The sequence below is a fragment of the Melanaphis sacchari genome, unplaced genomic scaffold (genome assembly GCF_002803265.2).
Source record: "Melanaphis sacchari strain LSU unplaced genomic scaffold, SCAv2.0 Contig7_pilon_pilon, whole genome shotgun sequence".
Lineage (NCBI taxonomy): Eukaryota > Metazoa > Arthropoda > Insecta > Hemiptera > Aphididae > Melanaphis > Melanaphis sacchari.
In genome coordinates, this window is record NW_020271560.1 from 5,299,607 (window position 1) to 5,321,939 (window position 22,333).

The following is a 22,333-nucleotide window of genomic DNA, read 5'->3' on the forward strand; positions in this document are numbered from 1 at the left end:
ACAAATGTGTTTAGGAAACAAAGGCTGTGACGACTGCATAGCAATTGTAATAGTTGTAATAGTAGTAGTGTGGTAGTAGTAATAGTAGTAGTAGTAGTAGTAGTAGTAGTAGTAGTAGTAGTAATAGTAGTAGTAATAGTAGAAGAAGTAGAAGTAATAGTTGTAGTTGTAGTAGTAATAGTAATGGTAGAATAATACATGAAACGGCAGCGTTCGGTCAGAAGCGATACTTGGTCTGGGGCGATCGTCGTTGTTGTTCGTCGCCCTCAAATGTTTCTCATCCACCGGTGCCGGGCGTCCACCGGTCGAACTCGATGCCGCTATCCGGACTCTGGACGGCCGTCGACAGCGGGCTCAGGTAGCTGGACGTCGACGAGCCCGTCGAGTTGGCCGACTGCTGTTTGGGCTGCGTCCGGGCGTCCAACAGCTGCTTCTCGAACGAGTGCAGCTGCTGCATGAAGTGGAAGTTCGGGTCGATGTTCGCCTTGCGCTTCAGCACCATGTTGTACGCCTCGTTGAGCGTCAGTTGCCGATGGGCCATCAGGTACGCCAGCATCACCGTCACCGAGCGCGATATGCCCGCCAGACAGTGCACCAAGACGCCTTTCTTTTGGGCCCGACTCTTATCTGTAACCCAAAACACAACGTTATAATGCTATATAACTATTATATTATATACTATGTGAATAATAATTGTGGAATAAAAAAAGAACAGTGTTTATTATTGCTCAATTATATTTCAGAGATGTAAATGAAATTGCGATTGAAGTTCCGAGGAAGAACAATATAAAAAAATTAATAAGTTTCGTTTGACATCTCTGTTCGCATACTCGTTACAACTTGCAAGGTTAAACAATAAAATATTTATTGATGTTTCAGTTAAAAACTTTGATGTAGGTACAATAAAAGTGCGGAAAGCATGGTTTCAAAAATTTTAATGCTAAAACTCATTTTTGATATTGCTACGTAAAAGTTTACCAAGGATCACTAATTGAATACCTAAGATACACTGCTTATTTATCATACAATTTAATTAATAATAATTAATATTATTAAATAATTGCAAGTTGTATTAACAATTCGGTTATTTGTTTCATTTGTTCCTGCTTACAGGTAAACGTATTCATTAACGACTGAAAGTGAGAAGAGCAGACCAAGAACGAGTAATTATAATTAAAAATGGAAAGTATTGAATACTTGAGATAGATTAAGGAATAACAAAAATCGGATTCAAAATGATCCCTATCAAACGTTTAATCCTTAAACATAATTTTTTTTTATTATTATTATTAATTAATCATATCGATATGCTAAAATTTTGACAAGTTTAATAAACTTAATAGAGTTCATCACTTTTTACTCAAGAGAAAAAATCGCAGTTGAAGAAAAATAGATTAATATTTATTAATACGTCACATTATTTGGAAACATCAGACAACGACAATATCATCATCATGTAATTAAAAACACAAAAATCGTAGCAAGTCGTATCGTTTTTTTTTTTTCGTGCAAGCCTGGCGGCTTCAGGGGGAAATTTTGCTTGCCGACCGCGCGAAATAATATTAATACATATTAGTACATAACACATGTAATACAAGTTGTAATTATATTTCAGAATTGTGCTATATTATACAATATACCCTAACATTAATAATAACAGAGGTCATATTCTGCCACTTTCCGCCTTGCAATTTACAAATGCAAACAACCGCCCACCTATGAACGCGACGGAAGCCCGGCATGATCAACACCAACCACGTGACTCTTAAAATAAATACACGCGCGCACGCACACACCAGTAGAGGTATATTTAAAGGTGTAACTTGTTACGTTTTATTGTGGTTATTTAAGTACTTAGGCTCTTTCACCCACGCAAATATAGTAGCGCCCTGCGCCAGAGAGAAATGTTGGTAATTATTATTACATCATGATATCAATCCATTATGATACGTGCACATAATAATATAGTTGAGTTCGCAGATTTTGCTATTTTGGTCGACCCAGTAAGGTACAAACACGCTCTGATGCATCAACGACAGGCTGTCGTATAATAATTGCACGCGTTTTTATTAATAATTATAACGTATTACTTATTAGTATTAAAATAAAATTGATGTTTCCGTTGATATTACTGGAAACCCGCATCGATCACGAACGGATATGGTACCTGTTTGTTTTCGACTTCGATAACAAAAATACACATAGCGAGTCAATTATGCGGGTCATGCGCACACTACAGCAGTCGATATACGATTATATGGAAAATAATATATAGTTCATTATGTACAATTTATTACCAACGCTCACTATGAACGATAAGCCAGTGTGATATAGGTGAACTTTACTCCCGGCGTTATTTTCAGTACATCGGTAATTACCGGTGTTATAATTTCAAATACCGCATGTCCTAAAGCCGAAAGACCTCACCATCGGATGTTCTGCCACCACGTAACAATAGAGCAAAATTCGTACAATAATATTGGTGACGATATTAATAGTTTAATAATAGTATACCTAAATGACTAAATGGGTTTACATGAATATTATTCCCAACTTAAACAGACTACAGTTTACAAGACAGACTAGAAGTGTGTAAATAGTCCATAGAGAATATTGAACAATGATTATAACGTGTTCAACAATTTTAACAATATTTTGATAAAAGGGATAAAATTATTGAATGATAGATTTGAATTTAATACCGATTCACTGCTACGACGCTACATTACATTTTTTTTAGACGAATGTTCAAATTGCTTACCATATAAAAAATAGAAATTAATTAATTTAACATTTTTTTTTTTTTTTAAATAAAATAATAAATGATTATAATTTTAAACTCGAAATGTTAGTAAAAACCTTTAACTATAATTGTGTATCATAAAAATGATAATAATAACAACAACATAATTACAAAAAAATATATATTTGTATTAAACACGTAAATATATATCCAGTTTCACACGTTAAAATTCAAATAATTTAGCTTGGAATATTATCATAGGTACCTTAAATATTTAAGAATCACTAAGTACTCGCGTAGCCACGTGTGCGTAAACGTAGAGGAAATGCATGTAAATGGCACAACTAAAAAGCACCGTGAGAAAATCAACACACTATTACGGCGGTGCGTTTTAGCTTCGGTTAAAAAAACAATAGGCAAATCTAAATCTCAGAATGCGTTGCCTAATCTTTGTTATCTTTATTCGAAGAATTACCCACACTCGCGGACAATGGACACAATATAAAATATATAAATATAAATAAACACTCAGTAAACTCACAGAAAAAATAACGCTTATACCAATATTAAGCTTTGATTGGAATTCTAATTTTTGAAATTTTTAAGTTCCTATACTTTTATAAGCTGTATTTATAAATAATTGGATCAGAATGAAATTTGAAAAGGTATTTTTTTTCGATTTATCATTAAATCTATACCTAAAATCAATGATTATAAATATTAGTATTTATACTAATTGTATATAATGATTCAAATTGATTTTCTGAGCTTTTTCACGTCGGTTACTACAACCTATATGCATTACCGCATAAGAAACGTGCTTTATATTTTGTAATTTTTAAAAAAATCATCCTAGTTATACATAAGTTTTAAAATGAATAACAAATTAATGTGTGCCCAGACAAAAATCTGAAACATTGACCTAACACCATCCATTATCAACGTACTCGATCTCGAGAGTGTATAAAAATTATTTTAAGTCGCATTCGATATTAACTGTTTAATACTTGTTAAATGTATGCGGACGGCTCACGGGAAAACAAAAAACGGAAATATCAACAGGACGTTACGCGTACAGGAAGGCGGGAATCCGCTACGAGGTATAATAATATTATATATTACGTACGTTGCGGCCATTGTACATGAACGCGACCGACTGCCGTGCTATTGTGTTATTTTTTTAAATCCATTTCCGTCGTATATCATTATTATTAATATTATTGTTTGTAACTAAGGAAAAATATTATGAAATAAGTAATTTCATTAAAAAATCAAACCTATACCGTAAAATACAATAATATATTATTAGGTATATGGTATAAATATAAATAAGAAGCATACAACGACGATTTTTACTAGAAAATATCATGCCCTCACTTACCCTTAAAAAATAATCCTAACTACCTCAAGGCTCATCAACTGTAATTTATATACATAATTTTTTCATTCGTCATTTCACTTAAATCACCATCCTTACTCAAATCACCAAAGGTCAATAATAATACAGATTTTATTTATTTCAAGAGATCCAGGAAACAGTTCAGTGCTGTGCGAGTCTACATCCATCAACTATCGACGACGGGAGAGGGCAATGTAATTAGGCCTGTATAGTTTATCGAGAATATTTATTTGATGAGATAGAAAGAGACGGGAGATGGGAGATAAGCACGATAAAGTGCAACTACGCCCGTGATAATTATAATGTTACACCGAAAAAGTTGTGGGCAAATCTATTGACACTGGCAAATATTTATCATCATAAATTTAATATAAAAACGCTGTCTAACTCAAACAAACAACTACAAATAAAATTTTACAATTCATCGACAACTACACCAACGTCACAAACACAATATAATATTTTAATTCATAAAAATATTAACTTGTTAAACTATTTTTCAAGAACGAGAAAAAGACATAAGCCACAAACATTTTATTAGTTATTCTTAATTAATAGTACATATATTTTATACGCGTCGACTACAGACATAATTAATTGCATTCTTTCCTTAACCTAGTGCGTTTAAATGTCAGAAATCTTACGCCGGAACTAATCCAGTGAGTCAGAAACTACTCGCGTCGTACGATATAGATTAAAATCGATCCGAACAACGCCAATTCGCCTGCAGTTTTTTTCATTAGTAACCGTCTCTGATTAAAAAATTCATACAAAACATTTTTCTTTTAGTCCACTCTACTGCGTTGACAGTTGTAACCCATAACGTGCAGTAGGTAATCTATTTAAAAGCGTATACATGCCCGGAAATATAATAATAGTAATTTATATTTAATTAAATAAAAAATATATAATTATTTTGTTATTATCGTTACATAATTGATATTTTCTGATTTAATAATAATAATTTTTAAAAAAGACGGTTACAAGACAGTTTGAAGGGTCTAACGTAAAGTCTTCTAATTATTTAAAGATACATCTATTATACATACGTTATAGGTACATATAAATCGATAATACTGAAAACAGTATTCAAAATGTATTTATTTTAAGTAAAAATATTTCAATATTTGTGTAATGATAATAAACGAATAGTTGCGAAGTTATAAATTCGATATTATGAGACGACAGTAATTACTTAATAATTTGTAATATTGCCACCGAAGATATCTTAGCGTCTGATCGATTCTGGAGATAAGGATGATGGCTAAAGCTTACACGAAACATCAATACATATTCACTTATATTCCTACATATCGGAGTGAGTGCTCAACTTCTTTGCATTTTTGTTACACCTACTAAGTCTTCATTACTACAAATGTTATTCTTTTTATTTATTTTTACATTGTAATGTAGAGCACTGTAATCTAATTTATAACTAAAAAAAAATCAATTCACAAAAAAATTAATATTTTTTGTAGTTAACCTGTGTCATTACTCATTACCCACGACGAATAATTCGATAAGTCAGGAAACTTCATCAGGTCAACGAATAGTGGCCGATAATCTCAAACGCGGTGGTCTGATGGTCGGGTGCACGACGAGATAATTCGTATCTGGATCGACAGGGTGGTGCGTGTTATCATCATTGCCAGAGGTGTGGGTGCATTGCCGACGGCCCTTCCCTACTGACATACAGTATACACCGTCGGCTTTGACCCGGATATTGATCGAGACAAAGTGCAGGAGCGCATGCGCGCAACGACCAATGCGACGGCCCACTCATTCAAAGGTTCAGTTCATTGATAAAATATCTCTCTACCATCTCACCCTCTAAAACACTACACTCCAACTACTTTTACTACTACTCCTCCAAACCACCCCTCCTAGTATTCCGTAACTTGTTGATAGGGATAGCAACCTTTCCTCCACTCCACCCTCAATCAGTTTCATTCCGTGCGCGTGGGAGAATTTCCATTCCGACATATACGTCGGCAGACTGCGTGGGCGTCTTCATTCACGGAATTAACCAGCGTGCGTATGTACAAGAATACTCACGCACCACGAGTAGAATGTATTATATATACGATAACGACACCAACACTAAATATGTGTCCAAAGTTAGAAATTTCATGAAAATAATATCACATTGCCAAGAAATCACACGCTAGACGTTTTGTTAAATATATACTTCAAATACGCGTTTAATTATAGGTGTACGACGAAGGAAAAATAAACATAATTTTAACGCACCGTACAGCGACGGACGGACGTTTAATTAAAATTCTTTTTGGGGTTATTTAAGGCGTTAAAAAATGCACAGTCGCCAAAAACTCCTGGAACACGTGTTTCTTGTCCACGGTCCGTCAATATTGATTCACACTAATCTATTTATGAAAATATATATAAATATATAATATTATATACTCGCGCTCACCATTATTGCATTAATAGTTATTAGTGTTATCATAAGTTATAACTTGTGATCATATATCTATGACAAAATATTTTAAAAAATGAATACGTTACTCAACTGTCAAAAATTTGAGAAAATAAAAAAATATACACGGGTCATGCATATTATGGATTTCTTTTAAACAATTGTATATATTTTATAAATCATTATAATGTATAGGTAATAAATTATAGTAACTATATAATTATACTAATCTCACTGAACCTTATATCATGTTTATAGAATAAAATAAAAAATCTTTCCAATACCATAGTTTAAAATTATTAACATATTATAAACACAACCAAAGTTTTGAAAATTTAACGTGTACACACAATTGGTAATATTTCAAAACTCACAAGGTTGAAACGATACATCAGGTTATCGTCATGTATTAGGTATAGGTACTGTGCATTGAAAATTTCAATAAAAATATGTGACATCACTTAGAGATCTAAATTTAAAAAGGAAATGTTCAACATATGTGGCACGATAATACATAATATGTAAAGTACGTACTTTACATACTATGTATTATCTTGCCACAGATGTTAATATATATTATATATGTACCTTATCTAAAAAATTAAACGAATTTGGAATCCGATCGCAAATTAGTTGAACTGATAAAATAATTTACTATAAAAAATAACTCACCGATGAATTCTATTGCTTGAGGGAAAAAGCTAGCAAGGTTTTGTCCGATATGATCGGAAATTGGTATCTGCATGTACTTGATATGTCCTTGTTCTTCGAAAGTGTTAGGTAAGTCAGACGTAACATTTAAAATATACTAAAATAAAAATAAAATTGATTAATCGTGGATTATACAATATTAATAATATATTATGATTTAAGTTTAGATACTACGATGTAGTCAGGCACCAGGCATTTTGCAATTAGGCAGTCCGTTAATATATTTTTTATATTTGTATCGAATCAGCTGATTCATTTTCTGGCTTATTGTATATGAATAATAATAGCAGTTAGAAATTATTTTTAGAGCCGTTTAAAAACTATCTATATAATTGCACCAGACAGACGACAATAGACTAAGGGTAATTACTTATTATACATGATTATAAAATTATAATCTTATATCAATACACGATCAAAAGCCAGTCGTTTGGAAATTAGTTGTAGTTTTTAAAAGTACAATTACCCTATAGAGTCAAACAGTGAAATAGCTACAGACGCTGCAAGGAAACCGTACCGTAAAACCCTAAACTTGTTAAATGAACTACTCTACTGAAAAAGATTGCAAAAAATACAAATTTATTAGTTTTTTTGACATATAAAATTACCTCTATCCGGTGTTTCTTAAGCCATTCCAAGTCTTCCGAATTAGTTGCGTTGCCGAGGAACAGATCGGGTAGGATCTCTACGGGGAAGTCACGGTCTTCATCGTAGCCAAGTATCGAACTGGAACTATCTACGTCTGACAGACTATCGATGTCCGAACCCCCAGAACTTTCAGGTGATGTGCTGAGTACGGATAACAATTGGTGCTGGCGTCGTGCGTTCCGGGTATGTGGCACAAGCGACGGGGTGATGTGCAACGATCGCAAACCCATCAAAGTATCCGTGTCACCGATGAAACCTGTCATGTCGTCGTTAGCTCGGGCGCAACGTTCCAAAAATGATTCACACCATTCTGGATACGATTGTTGAAACGCATCAAAACTCTCTAAAAAATATTAACGTGATCATTACAATAACAATACAAGAAAACCATTTAATATCTTTTAATACTAATCAAATATTTCTTGTCATAAAGAAACGGGAAGTGCGCAATTATTTGAAATCTAATCAATTTCGACTTAAAATAAATATATAGTTAATACCTAATCTTCACATGTGTGCACATCAGTATACAATTTATTTGAGTCCGAGACTATACCGTTTCATTTTAGAGCTAACGAGTTTTCTATTACTACGTTTACTAAGTAATAACTAATAGTAGTTGTTACTTAATACTTGCTATATAAATAACTTTTTTACGAGTATTAAACCAAAATCGTATTTATTACTGACGTAGTAACGTCTATCACAGCGGTTCACGACATTTTAACATGATACATTTTCATTCTTTTCGAGTGAAGGGTTATTTGTGCAAAGATTTATTATGGTTCTATAGTAACAGGCGATCATTTTGTTTATTTGAGGAAAATGAATTAAAGATATTTAGATCATAATGTGGAAAAATAGTTTCATATTAAAATTAAATTTACGACAATCTACATACCTAATTTTAAATAATAAATGGTTCATTTTTCCAGCATATTTATCAAATCCGAAGAAACTATATTATATTATTATATAATCGAACATTTATTATAAAAGGGTTGATTTTTATAGAAAACATATTTTAGACTTTTGTCATGTCTTTTCAATGGCCTCAGTGCATCGGCGCATTATTTACAAGACGAGGCGTCAATGTTTTAATTTATTACTTCTCATAAAATCCTAGAATAACAAGCTGTGTCCAAAACTTGTTGTTTATGGATTTATTGAAGTGTTTAATACAAATCCAACATTATTTATATACACGAATTATATATATATATACATATATATAATAGATAAATTCTTAACAACTTAACGTCAACTATTTTGCTTGTATTATTATACACATTATACGACGTAAGTCGTAACATATGGATGATATTTATTTAGATGTTTAGTTCATTGTTAATAAGTATATATAAGTGGTAATTTATAATATTCTCTAACCCCGAGGTGTGTCTTTCAACATATCCTAACATATGGTAACAACATCCTGACGCTTCAGGCCTATTCATAGAAATCAGTTCGTAACACATATTCGGACAGACAATATGCTTAACTTTAAATTCAAAAACATAAACATGACAATATGCAATTTAAACGCAAAAAATTTAATTTAAATTATTATTGACAATATATGTAAAATAAATAATTTTTAAAAAAGTGTATACATACTCGTATATATATATATATATATATATATATAAATCAAAATAACCATTTATATCATTTCGTTTTAATTAGACATTCTACTTTATATAGCAATTTCATTAATAATCTTCTATAATTAAATTTTTATCTGTAAAGTAATAATTTTTGAATTTCATTTATAACAAAAAATATCGTCATTGCAAAAATCATAAATAAATGTCGAATGTATAAGACGAATCTTTATTTTTCAAACGAAAATAAAGACAATCAATGATATTATATTATGTCATATACTAACGTGTAGATAAAATATATTTTATCTCAAAGAAAATTTAAAAAATTTCCATTGGAGTTAACAAATAGTATTTTTAACGTGTTATAAAATAAAAATTTCCACCACCCACGCGCGCACTCGTTTTTTTTTTATTTCGTTAGAGTAAAGAAAACATTCCGCATAACTGTGTGTGTGTGTATGTGGGTTCGCGTTGAGTGGGCGCCGCCTTCACCGCTCCTGGTCGCCTCGTGGTAAATAACATTGGCGCTTCTCACAAAGGGTCCCCGTCCTCGTCATCTGGACCGGGCGGCGGCTGTAACAACGACGCATCGATCGGCCAACACCGACCGGCTCAAATATACAATATAGACATATAGTATGTACTACTCAGATGGGTACCCAACCGGAAATCAAAATTGGCCTACCGGAAACCGGCTGCCAATAAAACCGGATGATTTATTAACGAACGCACGACGATGATGTACCCTGCCACCACCAAATCCCAATATTCTTGTTCACAGCACAGTATATATAAAATAGTATTATAACATAATATACCAAGTGTTTGTCAAGTCCGGACGCGTTAATCCTCAGACAAAAAAAAAATAATAACCAACCGATCTAGTTATTATTATCGTTGTGTACACTTTAGAACACTCCTCTTGAGCGGTTTACAGCAATAATCCGAATAAATCATAATTTGAAGAACTATGAATAAAAATATCTTAATAAATTACGTGAAAAACAAACAAACGCATCCGGTACTCATCGAGGTCCTGCGCGCTTAATCGTACACGAAAATGGGTCAAGACGAAACATAATGGCGACCCACGTAAAATAACAACTGACAACCTACCCCCGGGAACGCCTACTCGAACAAAATTTTCGATAAACGGCTTGTATTAACCGGTTTTAATAGTATTTTTCCAAATTCAAAATCGCCCACCGTCGTCGCGGTTTATAAAAATAATCTTAATTGAAAAATCTTTTCATTATAAAAATAATGATAGTAAATAATGCTCATAGGTCAAGGGAGGAATCAGGCAGTGCTGGCCGACACTCCGCACGTGGTATTTCCATCCGTCGGGCTACCACGACTATGCGCACGAAGTGTGCTTCATTGAATACAAAAAACTGACGGTGGAAAAGCGCGTGATCACGTAACACATACTACATTACATACAGACCTTTTAACAAAAAAACCCCGCCACCTAACCGTTCCAGCGACAACCCGCACGTTTCAAAGGCCCGATTATATCGATCCTCCGGCCGAGGCCCATACAAATATATAGGTCAACTCTGCGTGTACTATATTAACTTACTGTGATCACAGACCGCGCACTATTTAGGAAATACATCACGTCCCGAGCCGGATTTGTTGTTACCATAACCATATTAACACCTCATACCACCGCCAACAATCAAAACGAAGTGTTATTTTTAAACTCTACATTATATTATTTTTTTTTATTAATATATTGACGGTTGCGAACTCATTCAATTGATATTGCTGCAACACTTATTTGTATTCACCGCTACAAAACGATACGATTAATTATTATTTATGAAAATAAATAATCACATTTAAAATCTTTATCAACCATTATTGAACGCTTATTGCCCAACATTAGTGGCCAAATATTATTATTGATAACATTCATAATAAATGTATTTATTTTACATTATTAAACTATTAAATAAATCATGAATAATAGTATCTTAAATAATAGGTAAAATTAATAAGGAACCTCCGGAAACTAATATAAATAGGTGCTATAATTTTTATAAGATAAATAAAATTATATCTACTTCCAGAGTTCTATTACTTTTATATAAATACTAGGTGGTTATCCACTTAATTATACTTTTCATTTTATAATAAACAAGAATAAATTTTAACTCAAAAATTCCAATATTTTTAAATCTTAAACTGCAATACTAAAAATACAATTATTAAAAACAATCATATTAATGGTTTTGCATAAATCCTTACAATTTTAAATTGTTTATAAAATAAAAGGTATTATCTAGCTTATGTTCCGTGACGCGGAGTTCAAAGTTTAAATTGTATAATAAGATAAACTATAGGTCATTTTTTAACGTATTAAAAGTAGTATTGCTGCTTTAAGTAGATCAGTTCTTATTATTACACAATAATACATATAAGTAATTAAACAGAATAATCAAAGTTAATTGCATTCTAAATAAATGTATTGTCATATAATAAAAAATTATAATCATGGACTGATGGATTTACATTTAAATTCTTTAAATTAATTATACTAAACAAACAAGTAAGTAAAATGATGATTACTAAATAATAACATAGTACCAAGTATGTTATTTACATACATAATACAGAATGCTTACGTCTCAACTACTTAGTCCCTAGTAGGCAATTTACAGCAACACAAATTAAAAGAAAACATACCTAATGTCATATACATATTTTGGACGCTGCAAATGGTAAATAATTCAAAGTGTCTAAATATAAAATGGGTGTTTATAGACACGCCACCGGATATCCTTTATAGAACACAGAGTGCGAGAAATCCGCACCAGAGTCGTATATTTTTAAAATAGGTCGTATGTTTTTCAAATTCCCAGCAGTAGTAGAAACGGAAACCGGGCGACTTATTTTCGGACTAGGCGTGTACGGGGTACAGGTTTTTGCACGCCAAGGCCTCCCGCTGAAAAGGAAGCGTGCAACGGATCCTAAATGCCGGAAATGTACATCCGGTTTAGTTTAAAAACACACGGCAGGATATATACATACGCGTGCGCACGCGCCGGATACCGGCAGTTTGGTTGTAAAACAAAACATGCGCTCTTTCCGGCTATTCAATTGGATCTTTTCGCCCGTTAAAAAAAAAAACTTACTCAAATAAAATCCCTCTATTTTTATACTTAGAAAAAAGAATATTAAATGAAAAACGTGAAAAATGGGTAACTCATAACTGTACCACCCTTAAGTGCGTGGGGGGTATAAACTAAAAAACATAATGTCTATCCTGAGCAGTTGCCGTTTACTTGACTTGTTTGCGTGGGAAACGAGTAAAATTATACAGCTACACAACTACTACGACCGATTGACGATTCCGGTTTATCATTGATTAACCAAAGACTGGCGCGCATATCTTGTGAATGACGTAAATGTAATTCATGAAGAAAAAAACATTCAAAATCGTTTTGAGTTATATCCGGCGGCAATGTCAAATATGTATACATTCTCCGATACAAATACGTGTACATTATACACGTTCATACCGATAATGAGTATTTAATGTATATTAAAGTCAATACTCTATAGATACCCGTTGCATAACATTTTTACACGTTGTCTAAATGACCCGCTAAGAGAATTTTGATTATTTATTCATTGCGTAGAAAACAACAGATTTATTCGCAAATATCGTCAGCACAACAAAGTATTACGACCGGGCACAATGTTGCCAGGTTTTATTTTTTGTTTATAAAGTAAATTATTATAGTTGTATAGAAGTTGCTCAAACACTAACAAACAAAAATCACATTAAAATCTAAATGAAGAAATATTTTAGACAATCGGATTAATAGTAATATTTGTAATACATTATCAGCAATACCAAATTTCTAACAAAACTGAATTTTATTTGTACCGCATAAGCTTCGAAAGCACACGTTCATATGGTTTAATATATATTATAAATAATAATAATATGAAATAACGAAAAAGCCAAATCACGTTAAATTACTTGAAATCATAATAAAATAACTCTGTATATAGAATATTAGTTTTTAACTCATTCATCCAAATTCTTTGAGGTAAATTTTTATATTTAAAGCAGGTTTTGAAATCAGTTAATACAGATTAAAAAAAAAAATTATAATTAAAAATTTCCAAGTGATAACAAAGTTAAGCTGCTGATATTTATTAAATAATAGGTAATAAGTAAAAGATAAAGATTGAATTTGTCCAAATCAAAACTTTGTTCACTACAAAATGAATATTTTTTATAAAAGTTCATAAAAATATATCGATTTATGTATTATCTACAGTAAACTTTAATGCTATTCTAAATTAATTTATTAATTTAAAACTAAAAAAATCATTATATAATAATTTCATAACAATTTATTTTTCTATATTTTCTATTTCTTACAATAAAATATTAGTTTTGTTAACTAATAAAAGTATTATTCTAACAAAAATCAAAAACGTTTATAGATCAATTTTTTTTAATCAAATAAATTTTTTTTTTAAGTACCTAATTTAAGAAAGAAAATATCAAAATTACAAAAAAAGTTTCAAAAATTTTATTTTTTATCGAGATATTTTGAGAAAACCTCATTAAAATAGTTTGATTTATCTTAAAGCTAATAATAAGGTTTTTTGAGTCATAATGAATAACAAAAAATAAATGTAGGTACATATAAAAATAAGCATTTGAATATAATTTGGAATTGAACGGCGAAATACACACCACAAAACGACAAAATATAAAAAAATAGTTGATTAACAGTAATTAATAAATGCTTGTCACACAGCCTTCCGAGAAACTAGTCACTGTCTCCGCCACCATCACTACCGCCTACTTAATGTCACCGAGTGGCGAGTACACATATAAATAAACACTAAGACGCACATAATATAAAATATAATATGATCTATATTTGGCGTACGCCTTTTTGTGTTCTGTTAACAAGCCCAATTTGGAGAAGCGTCGCCTTAGATCTGGGTCCGGGAGTCCGGACCATATAATTATAATAGACCGACCGATTTATTAATTTTATAGGATAATCGATTCATTCTCGCAACTCAGCCAAGTGGATGACAACAGTATAGTTTTATAAGAAATTTTAAGTTTATACAATTTGTATATTATAATAATTTAATAATTAATATTTTATTGGTTTTGAGCTTATTTGCAATATATTTTATACATATTATAAATAAGGCATTGTACGCCATCACAAATTACGTAAATAATACACAGATAATAATATTAGCAGCGGTGATTTTTTTATCTTACGTTGTTATCGTTTTGCAAAATTGAAACACGTGCGCGCGTAGGTACGTCTTTTTTTCCATAGCAAAATATGTTGTTTTACAATAACTGTAGGTATAGTATAATACACTATATCGAAACAGAACTGAAAAAAATCATAAGAAAAAATAAACTGTATACCGACTCGCTGTAATCCCACGCGAATCGTTTTACTCAGTATATGATATTATATATATATAAAATAATGTTTTCATTAAGCGCGCGCCGGAAACCTTACACGGCCATATGAGGGGGCGGCGGGCAAGACATTTCCATTGAGAGCGGCAGCAGCACCACGCGCACACGCACGCAAACAGGACGGATGAATGATAAAAACACGCCAACGAGACGGGAGCGGGACAAGCCCCGATGAGGCAACTCCGCCGTCGCCGCGCCGTTTCCGGTACTCTCGGTCCAACGTCGTCGTGACTATGCCAATTGTGCACGATGAGAAAATACTTAAAATAATAATAATAAGACTTCCTGTTGATCGCGTTTTATCCGACGCTCGGTATAATAATCATCTGTCGCCACAGTCGTTTCGATAAAATGTATACATGCCACGAACGATTTTCGGTAATAATATAAAACGTTTTGTAGCAGCCCATATACTAACGAGCATGGAAATAGTTAATATCAGCAGTACAGTTCACTTAAAAATTTATAAATTATAACGTAACACGAATAAGGGCAGTTATTAAGATAAAATGATCATTATCATATTCTTTCAATTTATATGATTGCACAACAAATTATAATTATGTATACAGTAATAAATTAATTAAAGTTTTGAGACCAAGAATATTTAAAAACATATTAGCTATCTCATGTGCTATTAAAAACATTATATTATCGTAAAATATTATAATCTATTAGTATCAAATAAATAAATATTTTAAGTTATCTTCACTACAGCTACCTTAATTATCAGAAGATCAGAAATCCACATACTATTTTGAAGAATATGAAATAATCTTTAGGGAAATAAGAAAATACACATTAGTTAACTGGTTGACGCAATTTTTTATTTCTTTAAATAATACAAATGATATTTGTTGACAACCAGTGGTTAGTATACCTATCTTAGTTCAACATATTTAAAATTATTTTTCAACAAAAATAAATATTACGTGGATAAGTCTATTCTTTAAGAATTGGACACTATAGATATATTATATAAATACAATACACCAAACATACGGGCGTATGCTGTCTGGTTTTGCATATCGAATTAAACAAAAACCTACCTTCATTTCCACCCACGAAATCATGTGGCATATCGTATAACGGTATTCACGTGTTGAACTATTCTAAAATATTGTCAAACGAGATAAAATTAATATTTATTTTGAAATTTTTAACTTTGGTCCGGATTTGTTAGCATTTACATATTTATATTGATTATTGAGTGAATGCAGTTCAATGGAAAATGAGTCAAGTAAAAATGTTGACAATTATTGAGGAACGCAATTCAATTACATAAAAAATGCACGTAAAAATTTTTTTTAATATTATTAAATAAATCTCAAACAAGTTAATTTACAAGTCATTTTTTTTGTACCATAGATAATAGATTATGTCAAATATCAATCACCAATTGATAATTTACTAAAGCAAGTGTGCACTGTGCGTCTGTGCAGTATATGATAATTCCTTAAATGATTATTTTATTGTTAAATCAATGTTAATTTTTTAATAATTATCAAAGGAACAGTATGCAAAATCTAATAATTAATTTACTTTTATAAACTAAATATAAAACCGGGGTTAAATACTTATAAGTTATAACTAACGACGCACACACAAATAAACTTACCTACCTACAATTTTTAATAACAATAAACTCAGACATTTAATAAAAAATGTTGTTACAGTTTTAAAACTATTAGTTCATTAAAATAAAAACACATACTAAAACATCTGTAATTTATTTAATGAAAAATAATTACGGTAGTCTTTTTAAACTGATTAAAACAAACAAAAAGTGGTACTTCGAAATTGTAAATTAATAACAATTATCATACTGATTATATAGAAGATTTAAATTGCTGAATATTTTTACAATATTAAGCCATAAATACTAATTAATAATTACCTATTAGCAATCAGTTATCGTCAAATTAAACCAAACAAAATCAACGTGTCTAATATCAGACGAACAAGACATACATTCTAACACAATAATTATTGAAAACGGTATGATAAAGAAAGACCAAAGTGTGATATAATAATATAGCCAAGTGCAAGTTCAAGATAAAATAATGAATGACACAACAGAAGAATACATTTCACGTTTGAGTGGGGACTGGGAGTATAGGTAATAGAACGAGTTTTACGAAAAAGTCGAACGAAATATAAATAAGTACTTTCCATTAATATTTTGACGGGCAGACAAAAAGTCGAAAGTTACTGGCACTTTTTAAAATGTAAAACATACGGAATTCATAAACTTTCTAATGGAAAAAAGAGTAACAAGTTATTGGCCGATTACATTCTGTTTAAACGTGAACACAATGTGTCAAAACATTTTAAGAGTTAAGGTACATGCATAATTTATTTTCTTTCTCTTTAGAGGATTTAACGAAATACATTTATTTTATTTTTCGCATTTTTAAGAATAACATTAGTGTTGACGTTGACACTGATACCGACAGATATTGAAAACGTTCGTTATACTTGTAGATCATAAACCAGAGACGAGTATCTGGTATCGTCAATCAATTGAATAGATTAGAAAAGAAAATAATTTCCCGGGTAGATACCTCATGGCGGCACCCTGCAGAACGTACTGCACACCATCTAACCGGTCGCGCCAACGACCTTGATTAGGTCACAACACCTACAACGAGGATGGGTACCGACCGAGTGGTAGTTGACCGTGAAGGTTTCCAGCAACAGGCGAGATCGACAAAACTGATGCAACCATTGAATGAATAATAATAATAAGACGTTCATTAAAATATGAATGAACACCGGTCGTATTATTATAATACATAATAAATGTGCGTGTGTGTATGAGGAGTGTACCGAAAAAAATTGTTTTCATTATGATCTTCTAGTACACAGCTACACATAAAATGTATGTCTTTATTCATGGTCCGACGCCTATGCGTGCGTTGCGTGTGTGTAACCGTAGCTTTATGGCCGACCCCATCGTGTACACACGTAGGAAGCGTTCACACCTACAGTCGGAGGAGAACTCCGCTAAATTGTTAACAGTTTTCGGTCAATACCGGTTTGTAATAAATCGGATTCGGTTAGGTGACGAAATGGACATTCCTACACTATTAGCAGACTCCTTAACTCGGATCACTAGTATGGCAGGGACAGGAGAGGATAGAGATTACCCGAAAAGACTGACCATCGCATTGCAATCATTACACCGATATTCAACATTCATTCACGAATATTCATCTATACGCCTTAGATTAAGTTCCAACGTAAAATACAGTTCATAGGACATAGGTCTATATTTGAACATATTTTTGGATTACACCTCCATACATGATTTGTATTATTAGTGCAGGAAATTAGTATGAACAAAACATTCAACAAAAACTGCATTAAAGGTTACCAACCATAACAATATCGACTTGACTATAACCACGTGTGCTATTGTAAAAAAATATACATTTATTCTTTCTAAAAGTAATATTTATCAATAACAATTATTGTAGATGTAAGAAAATTCATAGCAAAAAGTGAAAGTCAATTAAATGCCTACATTTTATAGTTATTTATTGGTTTGGATATAAATAGAAATAAATTATACATACAAGTATAAGATGAAAATCAAATTAGTAAAAAGTTAAAGTTAACTTAAAGTACATAAAAATTAAAATAATATATGTAATTAGTAATTAAAAATTATTTATATTTTACTAGTAATGAAAACGAAAATTGGTAATTTACAATGTTTTTATGTACCTATTATTAACAAGTAAATTATTAAATAAATTTAAAAATTAAAAATTAATAAAAAGTAAAAAGTTGAGAATATCACCCATAAATAAATGAATTATTTATTGCATAAGTAAAAAAAAAAATATATCAGGAGTCAAAATAAAGATAATATTTATTTTAACACACTAAATCAGGATAAGAACAAAAGAATGTTCAATTTTTATTGAAACTATTCATCTAGAAATATAAATGCAATAAGTACCTATTATCAATACCAAAAAGTAACTAATTATCATGTCAACTAAATAACAAGTTTCACCATTTTGATTTTATTAATTATGTACTTATGTCATGCTCACCATTCTTATAATATGCAATTTGAAAGACCTTGATGAATGACTATGTACAATATATAGGTACATATTATAATATTATGTATACAAACAAATAATAGAGATAAATACTACCATATTATAGTGATTATTAAACCAAATTTTTATAAACAAATTAAATAAGACTTAAAATTGAGCTTATTTTAAATACAAACATAATGATAAAAGTTTAAAAAACTAAGCATAGAACTCTCTTTTCTTAATAATTTAAACTTTTGAATAATGAACGGCACAAAGATATTACATAAAAAATATTGATATAACTACTTACATTTCAAATCTTGATGATAAGTAAATAAGAATTAATTAAAATAAATAAACACATAAATAATGATACGATAAAAATATAAAAATAATTTAACGAAACAACTTTATTAACTTTTATAAAATAAGATCACACGGCTTCTTTATTATTTTACTATATAACTAAAAATGTCATAATTTTGTTAAGATTAATGGTAAAAACCTATTCAAAATGTTTTAATTATTTAAACAAGAAAAGATTAATCCAAAAACTCTGTAATGTCATAGTTATTTTATCATAGGACTTAAGAGGGACAATCATTTATGAATTAACTTAAGTATTATAATATTTTATAATATTCATTAATAAATAAAAGATAAATTATTCATTAAATTATTCCAGAAACCTTCACACCTACATTATATATATTATTAATAAAACTAATTATAATTTAATAGATTATTAACAAAACAACATAATTGATAATTAATTTAAATACTATATATATAGGTAATTTATAATTTGATTTTATACCAATACCGCAATACTATATATCTATTATTGGTAGATTCATTAAATTCAAATTAGTTGAAACAATTACTATCCATTACAACAAATGCTAAGTAAATTTCTACCTAATAAGTAACTGTTAGATACACAATAAAGCTTAAAATATATTAGTTTTAAATAATAAAATAAATAGAAATTATTCAAATAGTTTGAGATTGAAAAATTATGTATTGTGTAAGTAATTAAATAATATAGAAACTTACTGGCTTTAAATTACAATTTACAAAAAGAAAAAAACATTTTTCCATTAGTTACTATTGATAAATATTCAACAAATTTGGATGGTAATTTTTAAATTCATTATACTCTCGGCATTTTTTTTTTAAATTTAGAAGCCTATTAATTGGTTGCTTAACTGACAGAGCAAGTTAGATAAGAATTATCATTAATGTACAACTGCTAATACGTAAACTACCTACTTAATCATTATCACTCGAAATAACTCAAATGTTATCATTATGAAAACTATAAAATGTTTAAAATCATAATAATATTCATTATAGTAGATATAGGTTGAAGTACAGAAACATTTTATGCCTAATAATCAAGGTATCTCTGTACGAACTAAGTTATATAATAATAATAAAATGTATAGCTATATATCTAACATGCATGTAATCTTAAGAAATTCTTACCGTTCAAGCAATGAACTTTACATCCATCCTTCAACAATCGCTTGGCCAATACAATCATCGTATCTGATACTGATGAAGTAATCTTGCGATCATCCAAACACTCATCACCGTACAGCACGAACGCACTTTGTTTGTATGCATTGACAATTTGCTCTCTGAGATCAGTGCACTTGACTGTGGATGCCAAGTCAATCTTACCGGCAGCTAACCGTCTTAACATAATAGTAGGTATACTAAAGTTGACAGCGTCCCGTATGTGACACTCTGAGAAGTCCATAGAACTACGGCAGTCCAGTATAAGCAACTGACATTTGTTACTGGACGATAGTTCAGTAGCCAGCCATTCGCAACCAACGCAGATGTTGGATAACACGGACGAATCATCTTCAGCAGGCATTTCGAAAGCTGCTGGGTGTCCACTGCGAAAAATACAATTTCTAAACGCACCACATTAATACCCCGTAAACAAACAACACACTCAACAAATCATAGAATGTATTTATTTGTTAATATTATTTTTAAAACACTATGCCGAATTACGCGTACTTAACAACAAGTGTAGTTCTCGACAACCGCGATCAAGAGTTTACGTGGATCATCATTGTAGAAGTGTAATAGTAAAAAAAAAATGTACTTTTTTTAAATAGTCAAGTATAATAAATTAGGAAGACGACGAATAAAATTTAAATCGAAAAAACGACACGATAATGATAACGACAAAATCTTAAATCACACTGTTCACACTTCACACTAATACAACATGTTATGGTCTAATAAAACGCTGATAAATTGGCGGCGGATATGGTCACAAGGAGCGCGGCGGCCGATGCGTTCGCCTTGCGCACACAGTCGTAGTAGAACTGTTGAACGCTGAAATGTAGTGAATGCGTCAATGGGATGACAAAAACATGGACACGGCTAGAAACGGAATATAGACGCACGACAAATACCAATTACTGAGAAACCCGCAGCGCCCCTCGACAACAACACCGACGAGTCCTTCGCCACCTGTCGGGCAACTGCAAGCAACCGATGTGGACGTCAACGCTACCTGACGGCCCAGCATCGCGATCATCATCCACTCAAAGATAGCGCCGTCGCGTCTGAATTCAAACACAACCGTCAGTACCGTTTGCCGTTTATTTTTATTTATGCGTACAGATCAATATTATTATAGGTAATATTAATTCATGATTGTATTATTTATATTGTTTATAGTAAAAAATCTATTAGCTTCTTTATCGTTTTTTATGCAGTTATTTAATTCAACTGTATGACGACCAATCGAATAAATAACGTTAAAAAAAATTAAGAACTTGTATTAGTTGTATTATTTATAGGTAGTTAATAATACTGACATATCTATAAATAATAAACTTACCTTTTGTTAAAAATCATTTTACTATTCGCAAGGATTACACATATATTCATTTTATTGATGTAGTGGTCTACATCAGCGATTCCTAGCCAATGGACCGCGGTCCGCGGACACTATATACTCAATGTAATCAATGTATACTTGGGCTTATAATTTTCTATTTCTAGTGTTTCTATAATCAACAATAAATCCAGAATATTATGATAAAATATGATCAATTATCAAAATTTTAATATTTAAATTATTATTCACTCGGGTATTAGTCATTGATTTATTATGTCACGATTATTTACCTATAATTTATTAATGGGTTTTTACGATTACATCTAGTGGCGTTGATGACTAATACAATTATTAGAACCAGTCATATTAAATACAC

The 22,333-nt window shown here is 31.0% G+C and overlaps 1 protein-coding gene across 2 annotated transcripts; it reads right to left on the reverse strand.

Moving 5' to 3' along the window:
- Positions 1-118: 118 nt before the first annotated feature.
- On the reverse strand, positions 119-21,626 carry LOC112601740 (dual specificity protein phosphatase Mpk3). Of its 2 annotated transcripts, XM_025349504.1 has the most exons (5): positions 21,123-21,626; positions 20,577-20,995; positions 7,899-8,281; positions 7,252-7,387; positions 119-627 (listed from the first exon to the last, which is right to left on the reverse strand). In XM_025349504.1, the coding sequence occupies exons 2-5, from the start codon at positions 20,971-20,973 to the stop codon at positions 278-280; spliced, it is 1,266 nt and encodes a 421-aa protein (XP_025205289.1). In that variant the 5' UTR covers positions 20,974-20,995; positions 21,123-21,626; the 3' UTR covers positions 119-277. The 2 variants fall into 2 exon arrangements, with proteins under 2 accessions (XP_025205289.1, XP_025205288.1); XM_025349503.1 differs by having other exon boundaries at positions 20,577-21,623.
- Between the last annotated feature and the right edge of the window lie 707 nt (positions 21,627-22,333).